The sequence below is a fragment of the Tamandua tetradactyla genome, chromosome X (assembly GCF_023851605.1).
Source record: "Tamandua tetradactyla isolate mTamTet1 chromosome X, mTamTet1.pri, whole genome shotgun sequence".
NCBI lineage: Eukaryota > Metazoa > Chordata > Mammalia > Pilosa > Myrmecophagidae > Tamandua > Tamandua tetradactyla.
The window spans coordinates 155192476-155213682 of NC_135353.1; the positions used below are offsets into that span (position 1 = coordinate 155192476).

At 41.0% G+C, this 21207-nt stretch overlaps 1 protein-coding gene across 6 annotated transcripts in view; it reads left to right on the plus strand.

Moving 5' to 3' along the window:
• The window catches only part of SH3KBP1 (SH3 domain containing kinase binding protein 1), a 404653-nt gene that overhangs the window by 322695 nt on the left and 60751 nt on the right, over positions 1–21207 (plus strand). For all 6 annotated transcript variants that reach the window (XM_077145714.1, XM_077145717.1, XM_077145712.1 and 3 more), the window contains 3 exons: positions 4840–4947; positions 14616–14667; positions 17502–17582. In XM_077145714.1, coding sequence (XP_077001829.1) covers positions 4840–4947; positions 14616–14667; positions 17502–17582 — 241 coding nt within the window. The remainder of the gene's footprint in view (positions 1–4839; positions 4948–14615; positions 14668–17501; positions 17583–21207) is intronic.

Here is a 21207-nt window from a genome sequence, read left to right on the forward strand (position 1 = left end):
TCCACCCTGATGACATTTGGACCTCACAGGTCACTGACCTGTCCCTCCAGTCTCTACCTGTCACTCATGGTTCCATCTTGCCTCACACCTCAGACCACTGTTCAGTAGATTTGGTGGGGGCCTCCTGGAGTCACCACTGCCTTAGCTCTAAGCTCAAATTCTCAAATATTATCTTCTGTGATCACAGCTATCCATCTCTTCCTCCTCCCTTCCTCCACTCCCAGTGTTTCTGCCCTTGATCTGTCCCTCCGGGTTGCCTGGCTCTGTGGGTCCCACTTGTGGAATCCAGCCTGGCACTCCTGCTGGTATTTCTGTGCCATCTTGGCCACGGTGGCTGCCTCTCACACTAGGCTGCAAGCTTGTGAGCCCCCCTGAGGGTTGTGATGATTTTCATTTCTTTTTTCCCCTGAACTCTTCTATCCTGCATTCTTTAGGTCCTCAATGAGTGAATTGAATTCGCTGCTATTATACACTTCTGGAAGCACAGCCCTCATATGAATAATTTTCTCTTCATCTCTGCCATCAAAAGGGCAGTTATTTCTTTTTCTGGTGTTTTTGAAGACATCTCATTTTCACTTCTCATTTTGCTGTCAAAATTATTCTTGTTTTCCTTAAATTAGCTTCTGTTGCTGGGGGAAAAGATGCCCAGGTTCTCTATAAATCACCATCCCATTCCAGATATCCTGACCCTCTCAGCTGTTTTTGATCCCACAGCAGTCTCCATTTTTCATTTCTCTTAGTTTTCTCAATCATGCTGGCAGCGTAACTATTTTGAATACGTTTGTCTCATCTATGGGCCTGGTGTTTATTGTTACACCAGTCAGAACAATTAGACATATTGTGCTCTCCCTTCAGGCTTTCCTTCTCTCTCTTTGAACTATGCCATGATTAGCACTGCTGTGTTTTGTTTGAAAAGCAGAGCTACCCAAGCCAGACACCACCACATAATGTCATTATGCACTTTTTTCCCTGGGCTAGCTCTAAAGTTATTTTGGATATGCTTTTGCTTATTAAAATTTTCTTAATTGTTTTTCACACACACATGAAGCCAAAAGGCTTCATTACAGTGGTTTTTGGGTTACTGCTTGCTTAAAGCTAAAGTGAAGCATGAATTTGCAACATTTGGAAAATTTGAAAGCAAGCATTGAAAAGAGATGTAACCCTCAACAATATTTGAGTGCTTCTTGTGGACGTAGTTCTATATCAGACAATCTGAAATGAATATGGAAGGAAGTCCAGTTCTTAAGTCAACCCCTGACATAGGAAAAAAAATTATTTAAAAGGCTGTTAATGGCTCTATCGTCTTTGATACCAGAGCACTTGGTTGATAACTGTTACCAAAATGTGTCTGTCTTTCACATAAATCGCTAAGCTCCCTGGGGGTAGGGCCATGTTCTTTACATGTTCAAATGTAAATTTATATTTTATATTTAATAGTTGCTTGTTGAATATTATGAAGTGCAAATTAATGCAATATTGAGTGGTAGAGAACAAAGGTAAAAACATTTATCATAGTAACATCCCTAAAGGTGAGTTTTAACTTGGGTTTTGTAGGATTTTATAGACGAGAAGAACAGGTCAAGGAAAAGAGGAATAAAAATTGTGCCAGGTATTTCCTCAGAAGCAGAGCCTTCTGGATCGAGAGATTTAATTTCTAAGGATAAGGAGTTAAGAAATCCCACCCTCAACTTCCTTCATAAGTTTTTCTGGTATTATTGTTGACATTTCTAACATCTCAGAAGCCATGACATCCTGCATCCCTCCTCTCAATGTTTGACTCCCTTCTGCTGGGGACTGATTATTTAGGGGGTGATGTGATATGAGCAGGACCAGAATATTTTCCTGGATTTCTTATCATCTTTTCCAAGAAAGATCAGCATTCTCTTGTGTTAGAGGTCTTTTGAACCTGGTTAACTTCTGGGTAGATGTGAACTTGATGCTTCCAGTGTCTTTGTCTTTTGTTGTTGACTTGACTAGAATTTACAGTCTGTGATTAAGGACCAGTTTCCAAGATCTGCATTCTCTTCTTAGGAGTCACTTTGTGCCTGTTATAGATACCACTGGGAGAGGGAGAGGTGGTGACCAGTTACTTCTTCACCTGAGGTGGGCCTTGTATTAACTTCTGTAGAATCTCCATGAATTAAAGTAGAAAGAGGCTATTTTGTCCTGTAGAAATCAAAGTATTGGGCTGCAGGGAATCATAGAAATCAGGATTAGAAAGAATTCTCATTGATTCCGCAAATACTGTATTGCCATTGTGCATTGTACTGTGGTTATAATGGCAAACAAAACAGATGTGTTCCTTACGTTGGAGTGACAGGTGAGCCATGAACGCCGTGGCCCTCACGTCTCTGATGCTTGTTCCCAACCAGCCGTGGCCCAAACCTGCAGGGTATGGAGGAAGGTGAGCGCCTTTCCATGGACCCTGAGCACATTCTCCTGGCTTCCTTGATCTATTCCTGCTCTAGATGTGATAGATGTGATTTTAAAAGTCCTCTTTGTTACTAGCACTTAGTAACACAGGACTTTCCTTACTAAGGAAAGCCTTAGCTCATTTTCTGCTTCACCTGAAAGCTTTTGATCACAAGTATGAGGATCAGATTTGTACTCAAGAATGCTGTGCTTGGCAGAGGCATGTACACTGTCCATACACTGGCAAGGAACAGATGCCCAAGCCGGGAGGTTTACAATAGGCCAGGCAAGCCCTGGATTGGGTGGGAAAAGGAGAATTAGACATAGAAGAGGACAAATTCAAGATATAAAAGCAAAGCAAAAAGGACTTCTTTTAATTGAATTGAATTGAATGGGGGAAAACATAGGACTAGTTTTGTGGCAGGAGAACCAGGAGAACGGAAGCTCTGTAGAGATTTTGTTTGTGGCTCTCTCCCTAGCACCTGGCTCAGCGCCCAGCACAGAGTAGGCTCTCAATAAATGCTTGATGAATGAATGAGCAGGATAAGGATTATTCAAAGGGAAGCAGGTTGAAAGAATGAATAGATTTATTCATTCATTTCATAAGCAAACGTTGAGCTCTGTAAGGTGGGGGGAGGGCTTTTCATGCAGACAGCTGTGCCCCATCAACATTGAATTGAAAGGAGGTGAAGTAAAGCAGTGCGTTAATGAGCTTGCATGAAGTGTGATTTTTCTTATGCTTGGCTGTTGCAAAGCCCTTTTTAATTTTGACAAGCTTTGTGGTAGGCTAATCAAAAATGATATTTGTGCATGTGATATTTTCGAAGCCACATTGAAGCAAATCAATAATTTTATTTCAGTAAAATTAAAACTAAGAAAATACACATCCTTCCATCTAAAAAAATAAAAAAGACCTTATTGATTCAGGGCATCTAAAAGCAGCATTTGGCTTTGAGTGCCAGCCGGCAGCTCTAGCATACTTAAGCTTTTGTTTGCCATCTGACGGTGGGGTTTGTGCTGACTTAGTCTTAGTAACCATTGTCACATTGATAATTGGTACAAAGAAGGGCCTCCATTTTCTCAGAAAGGGATGCCAGATCTCTCTGGAAGGTGCTTGCCCCCCATTTCTTTTGTTTGTTTGTTTGTTTATGAAACATAACAACATACACAAACCATATGATCATTCCATTCTTGACAAATAATCAGTAACTCACAATATCATCACATAGTTGTATATTCGTCATCATGATTATTCCTTAGAACGTTTGTATCAGTTCAGAAAAAGAAATAAGAAGACAACAGAAAAAAATTCATACATACCATATCCCTTACCCTTCCCTTTCATTGATCACTAGCATTTCAATCTACTTAATTTATTTTAACATTTGTTTCCCCTATTATTTATTTATTTTTAATCCATATATTTTACTCATCTGTTGATAAGGTAGCTAAAAGGAGCATTAGACAAGGTTTTCACACAGTCACATTGCGAAAGCTGTATCATTATACAATCATCTTCAATAAACATGGCTCCTGGAACACAGCTCTACATATTCAGGCAGTTCCCTCCAGCTTTTCCATTACACCTTAACTAAAAAGGTGATATCTATTTAATGCATAAGAATAACCTCCAGGATAACCTCTCAACTCTGTTTGGAATCTCTCAGCCATTGACACTTTGTTTTATTTCATTTTGCTCTTCCCCCTTATGGTTGAGAAGGTTTTCTCAATCCTTTGATGCTGAGTCTCAGCCTATTCTAGGGTTTTTCCCAACCTCTTGATGCTAAGTCCCAGCTTATTCTAGGATTTCTGTCCCACATTGCCAGGAAGGTCCACACCCCTGGGAGTCATGTCCCACATAGACAGGGGGAAGGCGGTGAGTTTGCTTGTCATGTTGGCTGAGAGAGCGAGGCCACATCTGAGCAACAAAAGAGGTTCTTCTGGGGGTGACTCTTAGGCCTAATTTTAAGTAGGCTTAGCCTATCCTTTACGGGGTTAAGTTCCATATGTACACACCCCAAGATTGGGGCTCAGCCTTTTGCTTTGGTTGTCCCCACTGCTTGTGAGAATATCAAGAATTCTCCACTTGGGGAAGTTGAATTTTCCCCTTTTTTTATCATTCCCCCAAGGGGACTTTGCAAATATTTTTTAATTCATTGTTCAATTCACTCTGGGATTTATTGGGACATCTCTCTGGACAAACCTACAAAATCTCATGCCCTACTCAAGGTTCCATGTACTGTGGTGTTTAATTAAGCTATCCACATAACTTAAATTAGGAAATGCAGTAGTCAAAATGTAAATTTTGTACCAAATAAATATTTTCTGCCCTAGTCTCACACATAAGTTAAAGTTTTAAAATGTTAATTACCGTCTGAGAATGTCAATACTGTCCCCCATTTCTTACTGTGCTCTCTTCTTTCCTAGGACTGCATTGATGTGGGCTGGTGGGAAGGAGAGCTCAATGGCAGACGAGGAGTGTTCCCCGATAACTTTGTGAAGTTACTTCCACCGGACTTTGAAAAGGAAGGAAATGTAAGTGTCTGTGGTTTTGATCTCAGTGTTTTATACATTTTCAGAATGGTGGCATCAGTTAAGGGGCTTAAGCTGTAGGGTGGGGAAGTTTGGTATAGTGGCATTTGAGAATGATGGACTCAAGTCCTGAGCCCTCGTCTGCCCTCTTCCCATGACTGTGGACAAGTCTGTTAACCAACTTGAGCCTCAGTTTCCTTGGCCGTCAGCTGGCATCAGCAATCTCTGCTCTATAATTGTTGATTGAATAAACCAGATAATGTTCCTGAAGCCCTTAATGCTGTAGCTGGCACATTTAAGGACCCACATAAGCTTCCCAAACCCCTCGGTGTCCCATTTGGTCATTGGACTACTTTGTCTGGTGTAGCATGTCCTTGGTGGTGGCAAAATGGCCAATATTATAAGTGTTGGAAAAGCACTTTGTAAGTCTAAGAACTCAGAGCCAAGCCTGTTAATCTTTCATAAACAAAGACTGAGTGTATATATGTGTATGTATAGGTATATATACACATGTATGTATGTATGTGTATATATAGGTCTATATCTACCTATATAAATACATAATATACATATATACACATACATGTGTGCATGTATGTGTATGCATACAGGTGTGTGTGTGTGTGTATGTATACACACACTCCTCTGATCTTTCCTTTCTCATGCTTTGTGAGAATCCATTTTACAGTGCCATTGTTTAAACAAGCCAGTCCTTCTTTGTTTACCTAACCCCAGGTACATTGGTTTCCTTGTCTATGGTGTAATGAAATGCTGAGAACTTAGAATCACTTCACAGTGTAAGGAGGTAGTGATTTGGACATATCCATCCAATTCTGTACCTCAGAACTATCCAGTCTGACTTTCACATGACTTCTGCTCACCTTTCCTGCCCGGGCTCTCTCCATGCCCATGGGGACTCTGTTATTGTACTATGCTGAACCTAAATCTTAATGCAGTACCCTTTCCATAGAGCTCAGGTGTGAGGAGGTTAGCTAAATTACTGGTGAATTGGTTGCCAAGGACACTAAACTAGTGTCTGATGTATGTAGGTACTGCTGAGGTGAATTTACATAACTGTTCAAGAAGCTATGTGGTGACCATACCCTCCAAGATTATACCCTATAGATTGTTAGACTTGCTTGAAGTCTAAGGCTTTTTGATAGCTTGATTTCTTGTATTGTGTAGCTGAATGATGGTTCTTCCACATCTGTTATTCATTCTTAGAATCTGAGTTTGGAATCCAGAGAATCTAAATTCCACTTCCTAATATTTTCTAGATCCTCAATACTTAAAGCCTAATCCATGAACCAGCAGTATCCACATCACCTACAAGTTTGTTAGAAATGCTCAGACCCCGCCACTGATCAAGACCCTCAGGTGATCTGTTGGCATATCAGAGTTTGAGAAGCACTGGTCTAAATGACAATAATCCCACATTCCAGTTGCCAACCATATTTTAGAATGCAGTGGTGATTGTCAATTGACAGAATTAGTTGCTGAGAGAAAGGCACTAAACACTTAGTAATGAGTATATATTACATGTTTGGAAACAATGAAGACATGGGAATAAGTTTGACAGTTATACAGTGGTTATGACCCTGGACTGTGGCATCAGACAGACCTGGGCTGAAATTCTGGCCTTGTCACTTACTTGTTCTGTAACCAAGGTCAAGTTACTGAGTATCTCTAGGCTTCAGTATTCTCATCCGTAAAATTATGAGAATAATTGTACCTACCTTGTAAAGTTGTTGAGAAGATAAACTGAGATGATGCACATAAATTCCTTAGCACAGTGCCTGAACCCTACACATGTTTGTACCTACACATGTAGTTTGCACCCTATACATGTTAATTATTGTAATCTTTATAATCACTATTACTGAGACTCTGGGAAGGGCTCCAGCTAAAAATGTAAAGGAATGATGAAAGACTGACTCTGGTTCTTTGTGCTTCCAATCAGATGGTCAAATCAATGCAGTTATCTGGGTATCTCAGTGAACTTCCCTGGGAATCCAAATGCATCTAAGAACTTTGATAGACATCCATTAGAAAGATGTCCAGTGACTTATAAAATGCATTTGTAGAGCCAAGTGAGCATAGAATGGCATAATCTTCATGCTATTTCCCTCATTTTTCTGATCTGCTGCCCAGCAATTATGTTGTATGTTCATTCATTCATTCACTCAGTATTTATGGAGTGAATTCTCTAGGCTGGCCACCATGCTGGTTAATTTGAATCATTCATTTAACAAATGTGCAAAACCTGTGGTTGCCTCCCTGGTAGCATCCTGCCTTCTAGTTCCCAGTCATTTCTTAGTGGGGCAATCAGTTTACTCAGGCAGGAGAGACTCCATGGTGTACTTTCCTAGAAGCACTGCCCTGTTACATAAGGTGCTAGGGGAGCACTTCTGCTGTGAGAGTGAAGTTGTCAGTGACGAGCAGACTTGGCTTGTTCATTGACACATGCAGGGTCTCCCGGGACATCTCCCCAATCCCGGACAAGCAACCACTGTCTTTATGATAGACCTTTTAATCTTGGCCCTATGAAGCAGAAAAACCAATTTTAGGGAAACAATAGTAATACCTACAACTGAAAAGTTGTCATATAATGTGACATTTAGCTTTTAGAGAATTCAGAGTATTACATCCTTACTTATCCCCTCTAACCTATAAAATCAGCAACGTGCCTTGCATGGTTGTTATACGAGCATTTATTACTGCACCCAGAGTATTTGTGTGCTGGTGACAACGTCACTGGAGATGGGGCTGGCATGTGCTGAGTCGCAAGGGTATGAAGATGATCAGAATCATTAACATGGAGTCACTGGGTGAGTGACAGAGTGTGAGATGTTTTTCTGCTATTTCAGGCAAATATCATCTTGTCTTGCCAGTAGCTGGGGTTACAATCATTCACCCAGAAAAGAGGACACTCTGTGATGATTAGGGTAGACAGCAGCAAGCAGCATTTATTCAGTGACAGTCCTTGATTCAGCTAACATCTCCAAAGCACTCTGAAGAGGCTGGTGTGTTTTCCACTGGGGTGTGGATTCAGGTGGTCCCCAAAGGCCTTTTAAAATTCCTGGTCATCACTCTTACAGAGACTGCTCAGTGGATTCTCTCCCACCAGGGTGACATACTCTTTGGGGGCTTTTTTCCTCAATATATTTCCCCAGAGTACCTGTTTATCTCTTGGTGCATATTTTAGAGCAACTTTGTAAGCTATTTATGAAAGAACTTAGATTCAGTGACTGTCTTTTTTATTTTGAGCATTGACAGTAAAATTGAATAGCCAAATCAAAAGATTGAGTATTCTGAGAGCTTTACTGAAGCAGCATGCATGTTCTGTCATCATTACTGAAGGAATACAGGGAGCATGGGCTCTATAAGAACAACAGAAACAACCACTCACTGTCATTATACAAAATTAAAATAGGTATAGTGAAACATAGTGCTAGACTTTTAGGAAAGTCTCAGGCTCCATGTCTTTTCAGAGAAAATAGTCAAATCAGACGAAGGTATTAATATTCTAGCATGCATTTATTGCAGGACTCTTCAAAGTTTGTGCAGTGTTAAGAATGGGGCACTGCTAAGGTTCCTAAAGGTGTTTCCCTAGTGAGTTCTCCATAATGGAGGATCTGTCTCTCAGCCTCAGGGACCCAGAAGTATGCCCTGGAAGATGTCTCTGTGACCAAGATGCTGGCTCATCCTCACCAAATCACAGACGCTTACCCAAGTATCTCCCTACCAGCTTACTAATTGGAGCCAGTCTGGAACACATGAGTCTGTCTGTCCTGGGCATCTGCTCTCTGTGGTCCTATTCCTTAGATACTAGATTCCTCTGGAAACTACATTTATCTGATGCTTGGTGGGAGCACAAGGAATCAAAACCAGAGGAGTTAGTTGCTCTTAAGAAGTGTCTTCTCAGGTAGAACTTGAGGCCTCCTCCCCTATGAGAGGGAAAGGTTTGCCAAGGGGCCTGCAGGTTGAGTTCAGCTAGGCTCTGATGAGCCTCAGAAGAGCACTGTATCCAGGCCTTGGCAACTCTCCATTTTTCTCTGATTTTATGACTGACTGACCCCTTCCTACTTACCGTCTATCTCCAGACATATCATGATGCAATTAGTTAGGTTTCTTGCTTTTTTTAGTCACAGTTGTGTGCCAAACCAGCCCCTTCAGATCACTCTAGATCACTCAGCAGAAATTGTGCATGTTCCAAACTTTCACAGAAAAGTCTCCTGGTTGACTCTGGGTAGTGACTATCATCTACTGTGAGGCTATTTTGCTGGTTTGACTTTTTTTCAACTTCTTAAGAGGCCCCTAAAATCTGATAACCCAGTTTGTAAAGCCTGTCCTTAAGCAAAATTTTGTTTGCTCCTAATTATATGTCCTTCAGCATGCCTTCTGAAGCAGAAACATTTTAGAACCTTAGTTGTTCCTTCTAATTTCTAAAGAATCTCACAAAGTTAAAATATTTCCCTTTTTTAGTCTTCTGAAATTAAATATGCGACTCTGCTAAGCAGCATTATGTAAAGAATTCATATAGGTTTTGTACATTTAGTTTCATATGTGGTTCTACGTGCACAGAGGGAGACATGTCACTTTGGTGTGAATGTGGCCCAAGTCTGGTCTGTTGATTATGCCCCAAACTGGGCTTCGCAGAAGTGGCCTGTGTGGTGCTTCTTCGCCCTTCTCCGTTCGTACTTATCACTTGTACTCTCCCACTTGAGCACCTCGTTGAATAGACTCTAGCCTGAAGTGATCCTCTCTCATCGCTCCACTGGAACTATAATCTCTTTGAAGGTGGAGCCCATGAACCAAGCTGCTCCTTCATGGGATAACAGAGTGCACAGTACATGGTTGGCACTCAAGAAGCACTTGTCCTCTGATTGTTTGGTGCCAGTGTGTGCCTTCCCTTTTTCTTCTGTCCCCTCTTCTCTTGCTTGCTGCTTTGTCTTGTACTAGTGCAAAAGAGGAGGAAGAAAGAAGGGAGGTGAAGAAGGAAGCTAGGCCCCTTGTCAGATTCCCCTTCTAGGGTGGGGTGGATGGAGAAAAGGGGTGAAACAAAGGGGTGAATTGAAAAAGCATCTCAGGGAGAAACCGAACACCAAAGCCTAGGTGGTCACCCAAAAAGCTGTCAGTCTGATGAGGAAATGGGATGGGAGCCACCAGGCCAGAGGCTAAGGAGAGGAAGCTAGAGAGATCCTCCCACAAATAGCTTGCGTGCTGGCTCCAAGGGGTCTCCTGTGCTGATGACAGGGCAGGGAGTTGCTGGGGCCTTTGTAGGGTGTGGGGGAAGGACACTACAGTTACTGTTCTTACCCCAAGCATAGCAGCCCCACACTTCAAACGGGTGACCAGGCCTTCAGAGGCAGGGGCAGAGACGAAAGGGCAGAATGGAGACCCCCAAGTATTTCTCCAGTTTAAGATGTGCTGTGGTTAGAAACCATTCATTTATATCCTTCACCCACCCTCACAATACAGGCACCTCCAGAGAACTTAACAGTTGTATGCATGGAGGAGGACTTCCCAAGGCCTGGAGTTTATAAAAATCAAGCTATGATTTGCTTCTAGAACCTTACCAGATTCCTCAAACAAAGCACCCCTGAAGAGTACCTGGCTCCAGGGCTACACCCCACTGGTTGTATTTTTAAAATCTCATCTTTAGGGACAGAGCTTTGAAGGCAAAGTTGCAAATCAAAATTCCTACCAGGGAGAACAGTTGAGCCAACTAATGAGATCTTTCGCTTGAGATTAGCCCAATTTGCCAAACAGAACAGAGTTGGTTCTGAAACCCTTCAACAAACAAACAAAGCTTGCTTTACTGCTGTCCTTGCTCCAGAAAATTCAGATTTATATCCTTCCTGGTAGTAATGGTAAGAAATAAAATTTAGCCTTAATATATCCTTTGAAGGGTTGTGTTTGCATCTCTAAGTCAACAATACTACACATAAACATATTCACAGAGACATACCCATGTACACACACATGTACTTAGGCATATGTTCCCTGCCTGCATGAAGACCAAGGAAGACATTCTGTTCTCCCAGGAAATCGGAAAATGTTGGCTCATTCTCCCCGTGTATTTTATTATGAACTTTTTCATGTTGGTTCATTTTTAATGAATTGCCGGTATGGACATTGGGAGACAGGAGTTCTAGACCCAATTTTGCCTCCAACTAGCTGTTAACACATTTCCTTCTGAACTTCATTTTTTCTCAGCTGTAAAGGACCCCTGAGGTCACTTTTAGCTCTAAAGTCCTCTTTTTTTTTTAACATTTACCCACAAATTAAGCAGGCTGAAGCCACCTGAGTTCAGAATTGGAATGTTGTACTTTCATCATAGGGGGAAGAAAAAGAGAATTAATAGAACAAGTGCCTCTAAAAATTCATGACTTAAAATACTTGCCGGAGTTAAAAGAATGTTTCTGTCTGTATACCTATAAGAGCTAGTTAATATCTTACTGCTGTTAAACTTGGTAGAGGAAATGTTGACCTACTGCTTAACTCACAGTCCCTTTGCTTTTCCAATTACAGTTTGACATTTTGAGGAAAATATGCTAAGTGATATGCTCATGTCTTTTTATTTGAGAATCATGAACTCCTATGATGAATTTTTACTGTCACAGATCTATCTAGTCTGCCTTCTCAATTCAGTTCTCACTGCCCTGTGTTATTCCTGTTGCATTTTTTTAAAAGCGCATTGTAGGCACATGTGCAACACTTTATGAATCATTTAAATTGTAGTCTAGAGCTAGTTGGAATGCTGGCCCTGATACTGGTTTGGAATTCCCTTCAGAAACATTTTCCTTGATAATGTGGTATAGTTTCCCATCCAGGTGGCCATGAAGACTGGTAAGTTTGATGGAACCAGAGGAAGTGAAGTCAGCCATGAAAACAAAAACAGAAAGCAAAACCATGAAGGCAAACCTAGAAACCCCCTCTTCTAATAAGCAAAGCAGGCATCTGGCCAGCGTTAATCAGGCACGATGGATGCAAAAGAGACAGCTCTCAAACTGTTCCTTCCTCTCAAAACTGTGCCCCAACTGCCTTTCCAACTGCCGGGGCTCAAAACCCAAACTCACACTCCTGCCTCCTTTCTCTGCCACAGTTCACACACACACTTGCTGTTGCCATGCTTTTTACATGCTGTCTGTTAGTGCCACATTCCCCATCCTCTTTCTTGGTGCCCCTCTGCTCTGCCCTGTCATACTTCGTGTGTCTCTCGCATTGCCAAATATGACCAAAGAAGGGATTTATTTTCCTTGCTAGCTCAGTAATCTTGGAAAATGTGATGACTTGTAATTGTTTTTTTGGGGGGCGATCTTGTGGTTTGAGGTATGGTCTCTAGGGTAAGTGCCTCAGAGAGAGGAGACGCATGTGAAATTGGTTATGAAATTTTCAAACCAGAAAGGAGTGTAAGGAAGACTTCCAAAAGGTTGATGTTGTCAGGACATGGGTGGGAAGAATGAAGCCACAGGTTGTTGGCAGTTTTGTGAGCAAGAAATTAATCTGGTCCTGAAAAAAGGAAGGTTGATTAGCAGAATTTCAGTGGTAACTTCATTAGATAAACACACATCTGTCCTCAGTCTAATTTATACAATGACAGAGAAGGGAGGAAGAAAAAGGAGGGAGTTGGGATGGGGAGCTAGAAGAGGCTGGCAAAGGGGAAAGAGTAGTATGAGACCTGGGAACCAAAAAAAAAAAAAAAAAAAATCCATCCAGTGGAGGACTTGTACGCAAGGGGTGGTGGTAGCCCTTAATGCATTGCTCTTTCTTTTTTAATAATAAAATGTATTTGTCTATCCTCATATATACAATCAGAAAAATATTAAGAGGGAAACATAACACCCACACAGCACCATAATCCCACTAGTCAAAAATCATCACCATAAATTTATTTCTTTCTAGTTTTTTCTCTTTCTGTAAATTGTATAACATAGTTGAACTCATACTGTAGCTGCAACTTGATGCCCATTTTTTTTAAACCTTAACATAATACCATTCCCTACATTTTTAAAAACTCATGAATGGTTTTATTGCATCATGTGTATGCAGTAAGGGAGGATGTACTATTCATGGTGGTTAAAGGTACATCTGTGGGGCAGACGGCCCTCAATTTGACTCAAAACCCGATTCACCCATTTAATAGCTGTGTGATTTGGGAAAAGTACTTAATTTTAGGAAGCCTCAGAGACTTCATCTGCAAAATGGGTGTAATACTGTGACTACCTCACAGTGTTGTCACGATGATGAAACAAGTCAGTGCTTACTGTGTGCCACTGAATGCTCACCTCGCCCCTGAAAGGGAAGTAATACTATCATCACCATTTTCCTGAGCAGGAAACCCAGCTGAGCAGGGTTCACAGCTATAATGAAGAGCCAGGATTTGAAGTGACAGAAGCCCAAGCTCTACCTCTTCCTATTGTGCTGCACTGCATACTCACAGCAACTCAACTGAAATCACCCAGCTAGCAAAGAGCAGAGTGGAAAGGTTGTTGAATGCAAAGCCTAAGTGCTGTAATGCATCCTGAGCAAGTTTCTTGTAGGTCTAATAATCTCCAGATTTTATTTGAAACTATTTCTCCCATTGCCTTGGTACTGTATCAGGCCCTGGTGGGTCGGGCCTAGTGATGAGCCAGCACTTTTGCTGGTCTCTCCTTTAATGTTGTATTAGTTCATTTTCAGAAAACAGAAGAGACTCACTGGAGCTTTTTATACAAGCACAAGTTAAATGCCTGGAGAGGGTCAGAAGTACCAGCTGTGACATGGATCATGTGCTCAAACCCTTCCCATTCCCATGTCTCCTTAATGATTTTGATGTGGAGACAGTTCTCCTGTCGCATTTGCACCCCTGCCCCTCTGCATTACATGGTAGTAGTAATAACGTGGCAGTCCAGGAATAGTGCGCCTGCTGGATTCTCCGGCCATTGAATCAATTGCAGGTCCAGCCTGACCATCTTACTTCTTTGTGAGCAGGGAGATGCCTGGCTCCTTTAGGACTGGCTCAGGGATAAATGTCATCGATCACATTGCCGCCTCCTTTAGCTGCAGAGTGACAGGGTATGAAAGAAAAGCAAATAGTGACTGGTATGTGTGTGTTTGGGGTGCGGGGATCCATTTCATCACGCTTGACAGGGTGCAACTGGCCTGCCTCAAATGGTGTGCCAGCAGTTGGGTGGAAAGGGGCAGAAAGTTTGGAACCGGGTTTGGCTAGTAGGGGGCTCTCAGTCTGAATTTCGGTGAAGATCCCACATCTAGGGCAGATTTTATTTCAAGTTGTACCAGTGACTCTTTCTAAATCGCTTGGTTATTCAGCAGATTAAATCTTAATTGCAAATGCTGCTCCAGCGTAGAAGTACCATTGTGCTTGCTTGCTGGTTTCAGGCCATTTTTGCTGAGCCAAGCTTTTTCAGAAGGCTGTTACAAATTTAGAAAGAGGGAAATGGTATTTCACTCACCAATAGGACTTTTCTTTTGCAGACTGAATTTATTTTAGTGTTTGTTTAAAAGTGCCCAAAACTCACATCCTTGGAGAGAAAATTGCTCAGTTTTTTTTGGAGAAGATTTCTGGATTGTCCAAACGGCCCCTAGAAAACAATGTCTGTGGTCCTTATGTGAGTGGACAGGCTTGCCAATCATCTCATGTGGTATAATTTTGATTACTTTTTCAGAGACCCAAGAAGCCACCTCCTCCATCAGCTCCTGTCATCAAACAAGGAGCAGGTAATGTACCCTTCCATTCCATCTACATGATATTTGTCTTTTTCTCTGGCGATATTCAAATCGTCCTTGGAGAGGAGCTCAACATTTCTGAATTCGAACGCCGCAGATTTCCACATTGGGAAATGGGGATCTGGTCCAAGCAGAAAGGTTTTAAAGATACTGTTGTTTTCCCTCAAAACAAAACAAAACACCATTAAATGGGTCCCCACTAGAGTAAAAAAATCTGGGCTCCCAAAGAGAATGGCTGGAAAGAACTTGGAAATAAACCAGTTTTGTTTGTTTTCCTTTTTGTTTTTGTCTTGTTAATAAGCTGCTTTTGAAAAGAGCTTAGTCGTCCTGCTTAGTGGCACCGAGGGGGAGAGTTGCTGAATTTCAATGTCTGTCCCACATGGTTAACTAAAATTTGTGCTTACTTTACTTCCTTCCTCCCAAAAAAAATTTTTCTAGAAATAAAAACTTTTTCCCATGATTCTTTTTTAATCTTGAAAAGAATGTCCAATTCATTTTATCTGTATAGTTAAGATTTTAAGGTTGAATAATGTAGGTGGAATTGATGTTGGATGTTTGGGTAACTCATTACACACTAGGTTCTCATGAATAAAGATGATAATTCATATTTCCTGATAGAATTCTTCTCTAGAATTGTTAAAATTAATTGAGGAGAAATTCCAACATGAATAACTAGTTAAGTGGCACTTTAAAAAAGTAACAACTAAAACAGAAGAGTAGGGGTATTTTTAGTTCTGCACATTCACAGTTATGATATTTCCATATCATTTAAGCATGAATAAATTTCCAAATCGATGTGTTCATAGATTGATTAAGGAGTGATTGTTTTCAAAAGTTCTTTTGGTCCACCAAGTTGGGGGGAAAAATCAGCTTGACCCCACATTGTTTTCCCATTTCCTTTAGCATAGTTGAGAATTACCAAAATTAAGCCCTCAAATGGAATGTTAATTACATCTCCTGCTCCGTCCGCATTGAGCAGTTTAATTTTGCCACCTAGTGGTCCTGGCCGTCAAGCATTTTATGGTGCTGAAATGAAACCAGGCTATTTATTTGCTTTTTCTGAAGACCCTTTTCCCTAGAGGTCTTGGTAATCAATAAGCGACCAAGAAGATGAGTCTAGAGGTGCAAGGCTCAGGATTGGATTCTTCATGATATTAGGATTGTCAAAACCTTTTGTGTTTCTAGCAATGATACTGAACTTCTTCGTTATAATTAGGAGACTAGATTGTAGCATAGTAGGCAAATTCTTATCCTTTTAAACCAATTTTACCAAAGTTTACGGTGGGTCTGTTTGGAGCAAGGCAATATCTTGCTAGCTTACTGCTATTCCTCGTTTATCCCACAGAATAATCCTGGAAACTGCTTTGTGATGAGGAGGTCAACAGTCATGTTTTTCTCATCATCAAGTTTCATTGTGTTTCATTGTTTGACAAAAAAAATCAGATGTGGAATTGACAAATCATATAAAGAGTGTTTAATTTGTAGTGCATTATTAAGGGAATTTAGGTAAATTGTATGCTAAATAGAGTGATTTTTGGGGGGAATTTAGATAAATTGTATGCTAAGTAGATTTTTTTTTTAAATGTACTTTTGGCCTCTGATGCTATTTAATTAAGATTTTAGTGCCAAGACACCCATCTTTGGGGCTGGTCACATAAAGAATTTGCCAAGCACTCAACCAAGTCCACATATAAAAGTAGTATTTCTGATTCGTTTGGTGCATTAACTATTTTCCAAGTGTTCTTACATCCCCCAGGGCACTGGTGCTGCCCACATGGGTAAAGATGAGAGGCTAATAGTGCATTTGGAAAATGTAATACTTGAGGGAATGAGACACAAATAGGAAGGACTTAGGGAGAACCATCATATCTTCTGTGTACATCCTTCAGCTTAAAAATATGTTCTAGTTACAATTGCTGTATAACAAACTGCCCCAAATTGAGTGGCATAAAACAGTAATCTTACGTTCAGGAATTCTGTGGGTTATGCATTTGAATGGGGCATAACAGGGATGGTTGTCGGTGCTCCAAGATGATTGGGAGCTCAGCTGGGAATCCTGGATCAGCTAGGGCTGAAGGATCCACTTGAGGTGGCTTCTTCACTCACATGTCTGGCACCCCTTGGCAGTGATAGCTGGAAAGCTAAGCCTGGCTGGGGTCATTGGCTGGAGTGCCTGAACATGGCCTCCCCAGCATGGAGGGCTCTGGGTAATTGGACTTCTCACACATCAGTTCCTATTTTAGCAAACAAAGCAGTGAGCTACCTGACTTTTTATGACCTAACCTCAGAAAACACATGGTCTCACTTGAGTAATTGGTCATAAGGGTCATAAGCCCATCCACATTCCAGGCCTGGGGCTACAGCCCTCACCTGGGAGGAGTATCAGACATGTTGAGGCCATATTTGAAACTCCTACAAAATGGACTCCAGGGGAATTCCTTCTTATTGGTAAAGTACAATATCCAGTGATCAGTTATTTACTTATTTTGATGATTAGCTTGTTTGTTTATTTATACACATTCTCCAGCCCCACCCAGTGATTTCCTGTGACTAATTTTGATGCTTAGGGAGGCCGGTTTAAAGGTCAGAAAATATTAGTGGTGTTCATGTAAATGAAGGATATATAACAGGCAAACTTAGTGGCGTAGAAATGACTTCTGCTCTGTTTCTAAACAGTTCACGTTTCCCAGATAGCACCAGCACCCAACTCAGGAAAAAAAAAATCTATTGACTTTGCTGTAACTGATAAATATTTTAAATGCTTGTGTATCTAATAAATGAAAAGAGAAAACATTTTCTTATCATGATTATCCTTTCCCCGCTAGGCACCACTGAGAGAAAACATGAAATTAAAAAGATACCTCCCGAAAGACCAGAAACGCTTCCAAACAGAACAGAAGAAAAAGGTATGAAATCAATTCTGTGTTCATGCTTCCACAGCAGCAGAAGACACAGCTGTAATCAGGCTAGTCCAGGTTACCTACAGAATTTGTTTTTTCTTTGGAATCTGGGGATTATAGTTTTGTTTTCATTGCTTTTGAATATCTAATTTTTAAGGAAGTAGGAGAAGGTTACGTGGCATTTCTTTGGGCCAAAATTTACCATGAAGTGTAGCCAACCTGCACAGTCACTTAGCACATTGGGGCTTTTCAGTGAAGTCTCTGCTGTCAGCCCTTCCTGTGCCAGAAGCATCCTGAAGTCATCATGACGACTTGATTTCTTAAAGGCCCAGAATGTATCTTAGGCCCCATGTCTAGTATCCCAAGGTGCTCACTTACTGTCGAAGGATGGACATGGCTTAGCTAATTTCCATTCAGACAAATGATAGCTCTAGTCCTCGGTCTCTGTTGCACCCTTGATCCTGGCTAACTGTCCTCCAAATGCATGACCTTGGTCAGGAATGTCGGAGGAGGGGCACTCGGCACAATTGGAAAAAAGCATCTCAGGGCCCAGAGTCCCTTGAAGGTAGACAGGAATGTCATTTGCAAGGATACAGCTCAGCACATGTTATTGTTCACCAAGTCAAGTTTTATGAACGTGTTCGACTCTTACTGTCCTAGTATTTCTCCCAAAGAAATCTGCGTGCTGTGGAAGGACTTATTTTATTATGTCTCACATTTGATTGATCACACACTTTATGGGAAAAGTGCTGTGTTATTGTTATGAGTAGGAAGTGTGGCAAATTCCATTTTAAAACATAGTTACTTTTAAGTCACAAGAGAAATGCTGAATTAATGTAATTATTTGGAGGTGTTCCTTGGTGGCCTTATGAAATTTTATTTTGAAAGCTAATATTTTATATCAAGCTGCCAAAAGTTTTGCCAACATGCAAGCTCTTAAGAAGTTACACCTCTTTATTTTATAGTGAGCAGTTAAAATTTGACCTGTGGAACCTCACTGTGAAGGCCAGTTCTGTGTAACAGATCAGTAAAAAAATTGTCATTGAGTATATGCCATGTGAAGAGTTCTTTGATAAAAGTGTGCATTGTGAAATAACCAGGTGGTATTGCCTGTCCTCAAGAATGACACATGGCTGGGTTTTGTATAATAGCCAGGCTCCAGGATGAGAACTCTCTGTTCTGGTCCATGCTAACATGTGGACTCAGCGTACATGTGAACAAATGTGACTAAGTGGCCACATACCACTGCTTTCCCCTCCCATGATTCTTTGCTGTATGTCACAGTGGATCAGGGCAGAGGCCCTGGTCAGAAGCAACAGGGAAGCCAGGGGCCCAGCCCTGCCCTGAGACATATTGTGGCTGTTCAGCAGCTGGAGTTCTGGTCCCTCTTCTACTGTGTAGCAGGAGAAATCTCCCCTCCTTTGCATTTCAGACAAGTCCTTTCTCATCTGACACCTGTGTACCAATAAATGAATTCCCAGCATTCCTGGTTGATGCACATATATTCACAGAAACATTTTGGGGATGAGCACAGTGATATTTGTAGTATACCTGATGGGCTTTTTAAATCTTGGGCCAGTTGATCTGGGGACCCAGCAATGTTGGTAAGTTTGTGTTTGCAGGTCAAATGTGTTCTGAGTACCACGTTACCTATACTCCAGTTGGCAACTCTTTGAAGTTCCATCTTTACAAAGAAGAACATGGATTATGTTTTTTACACCACACATGGGAAAGGCTATTTGAGGGGCAGAAATCAGAAAGCTGCCACTCAACAGTGCACAGTTTTACCAGCATATATGGCTTCAACTTCATTGTAAGACTCCAGAAAGCTTTGGAAATAAAATATCTGTAAAGTCCCAGATGTAAAGTTCCAACTTTAACCTGTGCACAAAGAGAATCCAGAACTAATTGTTCTCTGAAACTCTTCCCCCTTTCACTGGCTCATGGCCCTTCTCACATGCTGGCATGAGAGGTGGCAGGCCTTTTTCTTCCCCTCACCCAGCAGGGCCTGTGTCCACTTACCAAACTCATCACCTGAGTACCTGCTATGTGCCAGCTGATATCAGGGTTTAGCAAGATGACCTAGCAAGCTGTCAGAGCTCACAAATACCCGAAATGGATAGTGGTCCAAGCAGAGCCTGTGTCAAAGGGCTGTCTTAGATGCTCAGTCAAGAATGCCAACAAGCACAAATGAAATCAGAAAGAAAGATAGATGATAAAGACTGAGATGGTATAATCTAGGAATGCCTAGAGTATATAATGATAGTGACTAAATGTACAAATTTAAAAGATGTTTTTGCATGAGGAAGAACATAGGAATGTCATTACTGCAGGGTGTTGAAAATTGATAGTAATATTTAAAAATTTTAACTTATGTGTGAGACTAAAGCAAAAAAATGTTTATTTGGTACAAAATTTATATTTTGACTAGTGCATTTCCTAATATAACTTATGTAGACAGCTTAATTGAACACCATAAGTACATGGAACCTTGAGTAGGGCATGAGGTTTTGTTGGTTTGTCCAGAGCGATACCCCAATAAATCCCAGAGTGATTTGAACAGTGAATAAAAAAGTATTTGCAAAGTTGCCTTTGGGGAATGGTGAGAAAGGGGGAAAGTTCACCTTTCCCGAGTTGAATTCTTGATATTCTCACAAGCAGTGTGGACAACCAATGCTATAGGCTGAGCCCCCAATCTTGGGGTTTCTTCATATGAAACTTAAGCCCACAAAGGATGGGTCAAGCCTACTTAAAATAAGGCCTAAGAGTCACCCCCAAGAGAACCTCTTTTGTTGCTCAAATGTGGCCTCTCTCTCCAGCCAACACAACAAGCAAACTCACTGCCCTCCCCCTGTCTACATGGGACATGACTCCCAGGGGTATGGACCTTCCTGGCAACATGGGACAGAAATCCTAGAATGAGCTGAGACTTGACATTAAAGGATTGAGAAAACCTCTACCAAAGGGGGAAAAGCAAAATGAGACAAAATAAAGTGTCAATGGCTGAGAGATTCCAAACAGAATCGAGAGGTTATCCTGGAGGTTATTCTTATGCATTAAATAGATATCACCTTGTTAGTCAAGATGTAATGGAGAGGCTGGAGGGAACTGCCTGAAAATGTAGAGCTGTGTTCCAGTAGCCAGGTTTCTTGAAGGTGATTGTATAATGATATAGCTTTCACAACGTGACTGTGTGATTGTGAAAACCTTGTGTCTGATGCTCTTTTTATCTACCTTATCAACAAATGAGTAAAACATACAGAGTAAAGGTGAGTAATAGGGGGAAAAAATGTTAAAATAAATTTAGATTGAAATGCTAGTGATCAATGAAAGGGAGGGTAAGTGGTATGGTATGTATGGATTTTTTCTGTTGTCTTTTTATTTCTTTTTCTTAATTGATGCAAATGTTCTAAGAAATGATCATGATGATGAATATGCAACTGGGTGACAATGTTGTAAATTACTGATTATATATGTAGAATGGAATGATCATAAGTTAAGAATGTGTGTCTGTTATATATATTTTTTTAATTAATTAAAAAAAAGAATTCCAGCAAGTCTGCCTTTGAGGGTGGGTACAACTATTGAGAAGATATGTCACGTTTCAGCCATTCCTTGAAGGATGAATAGG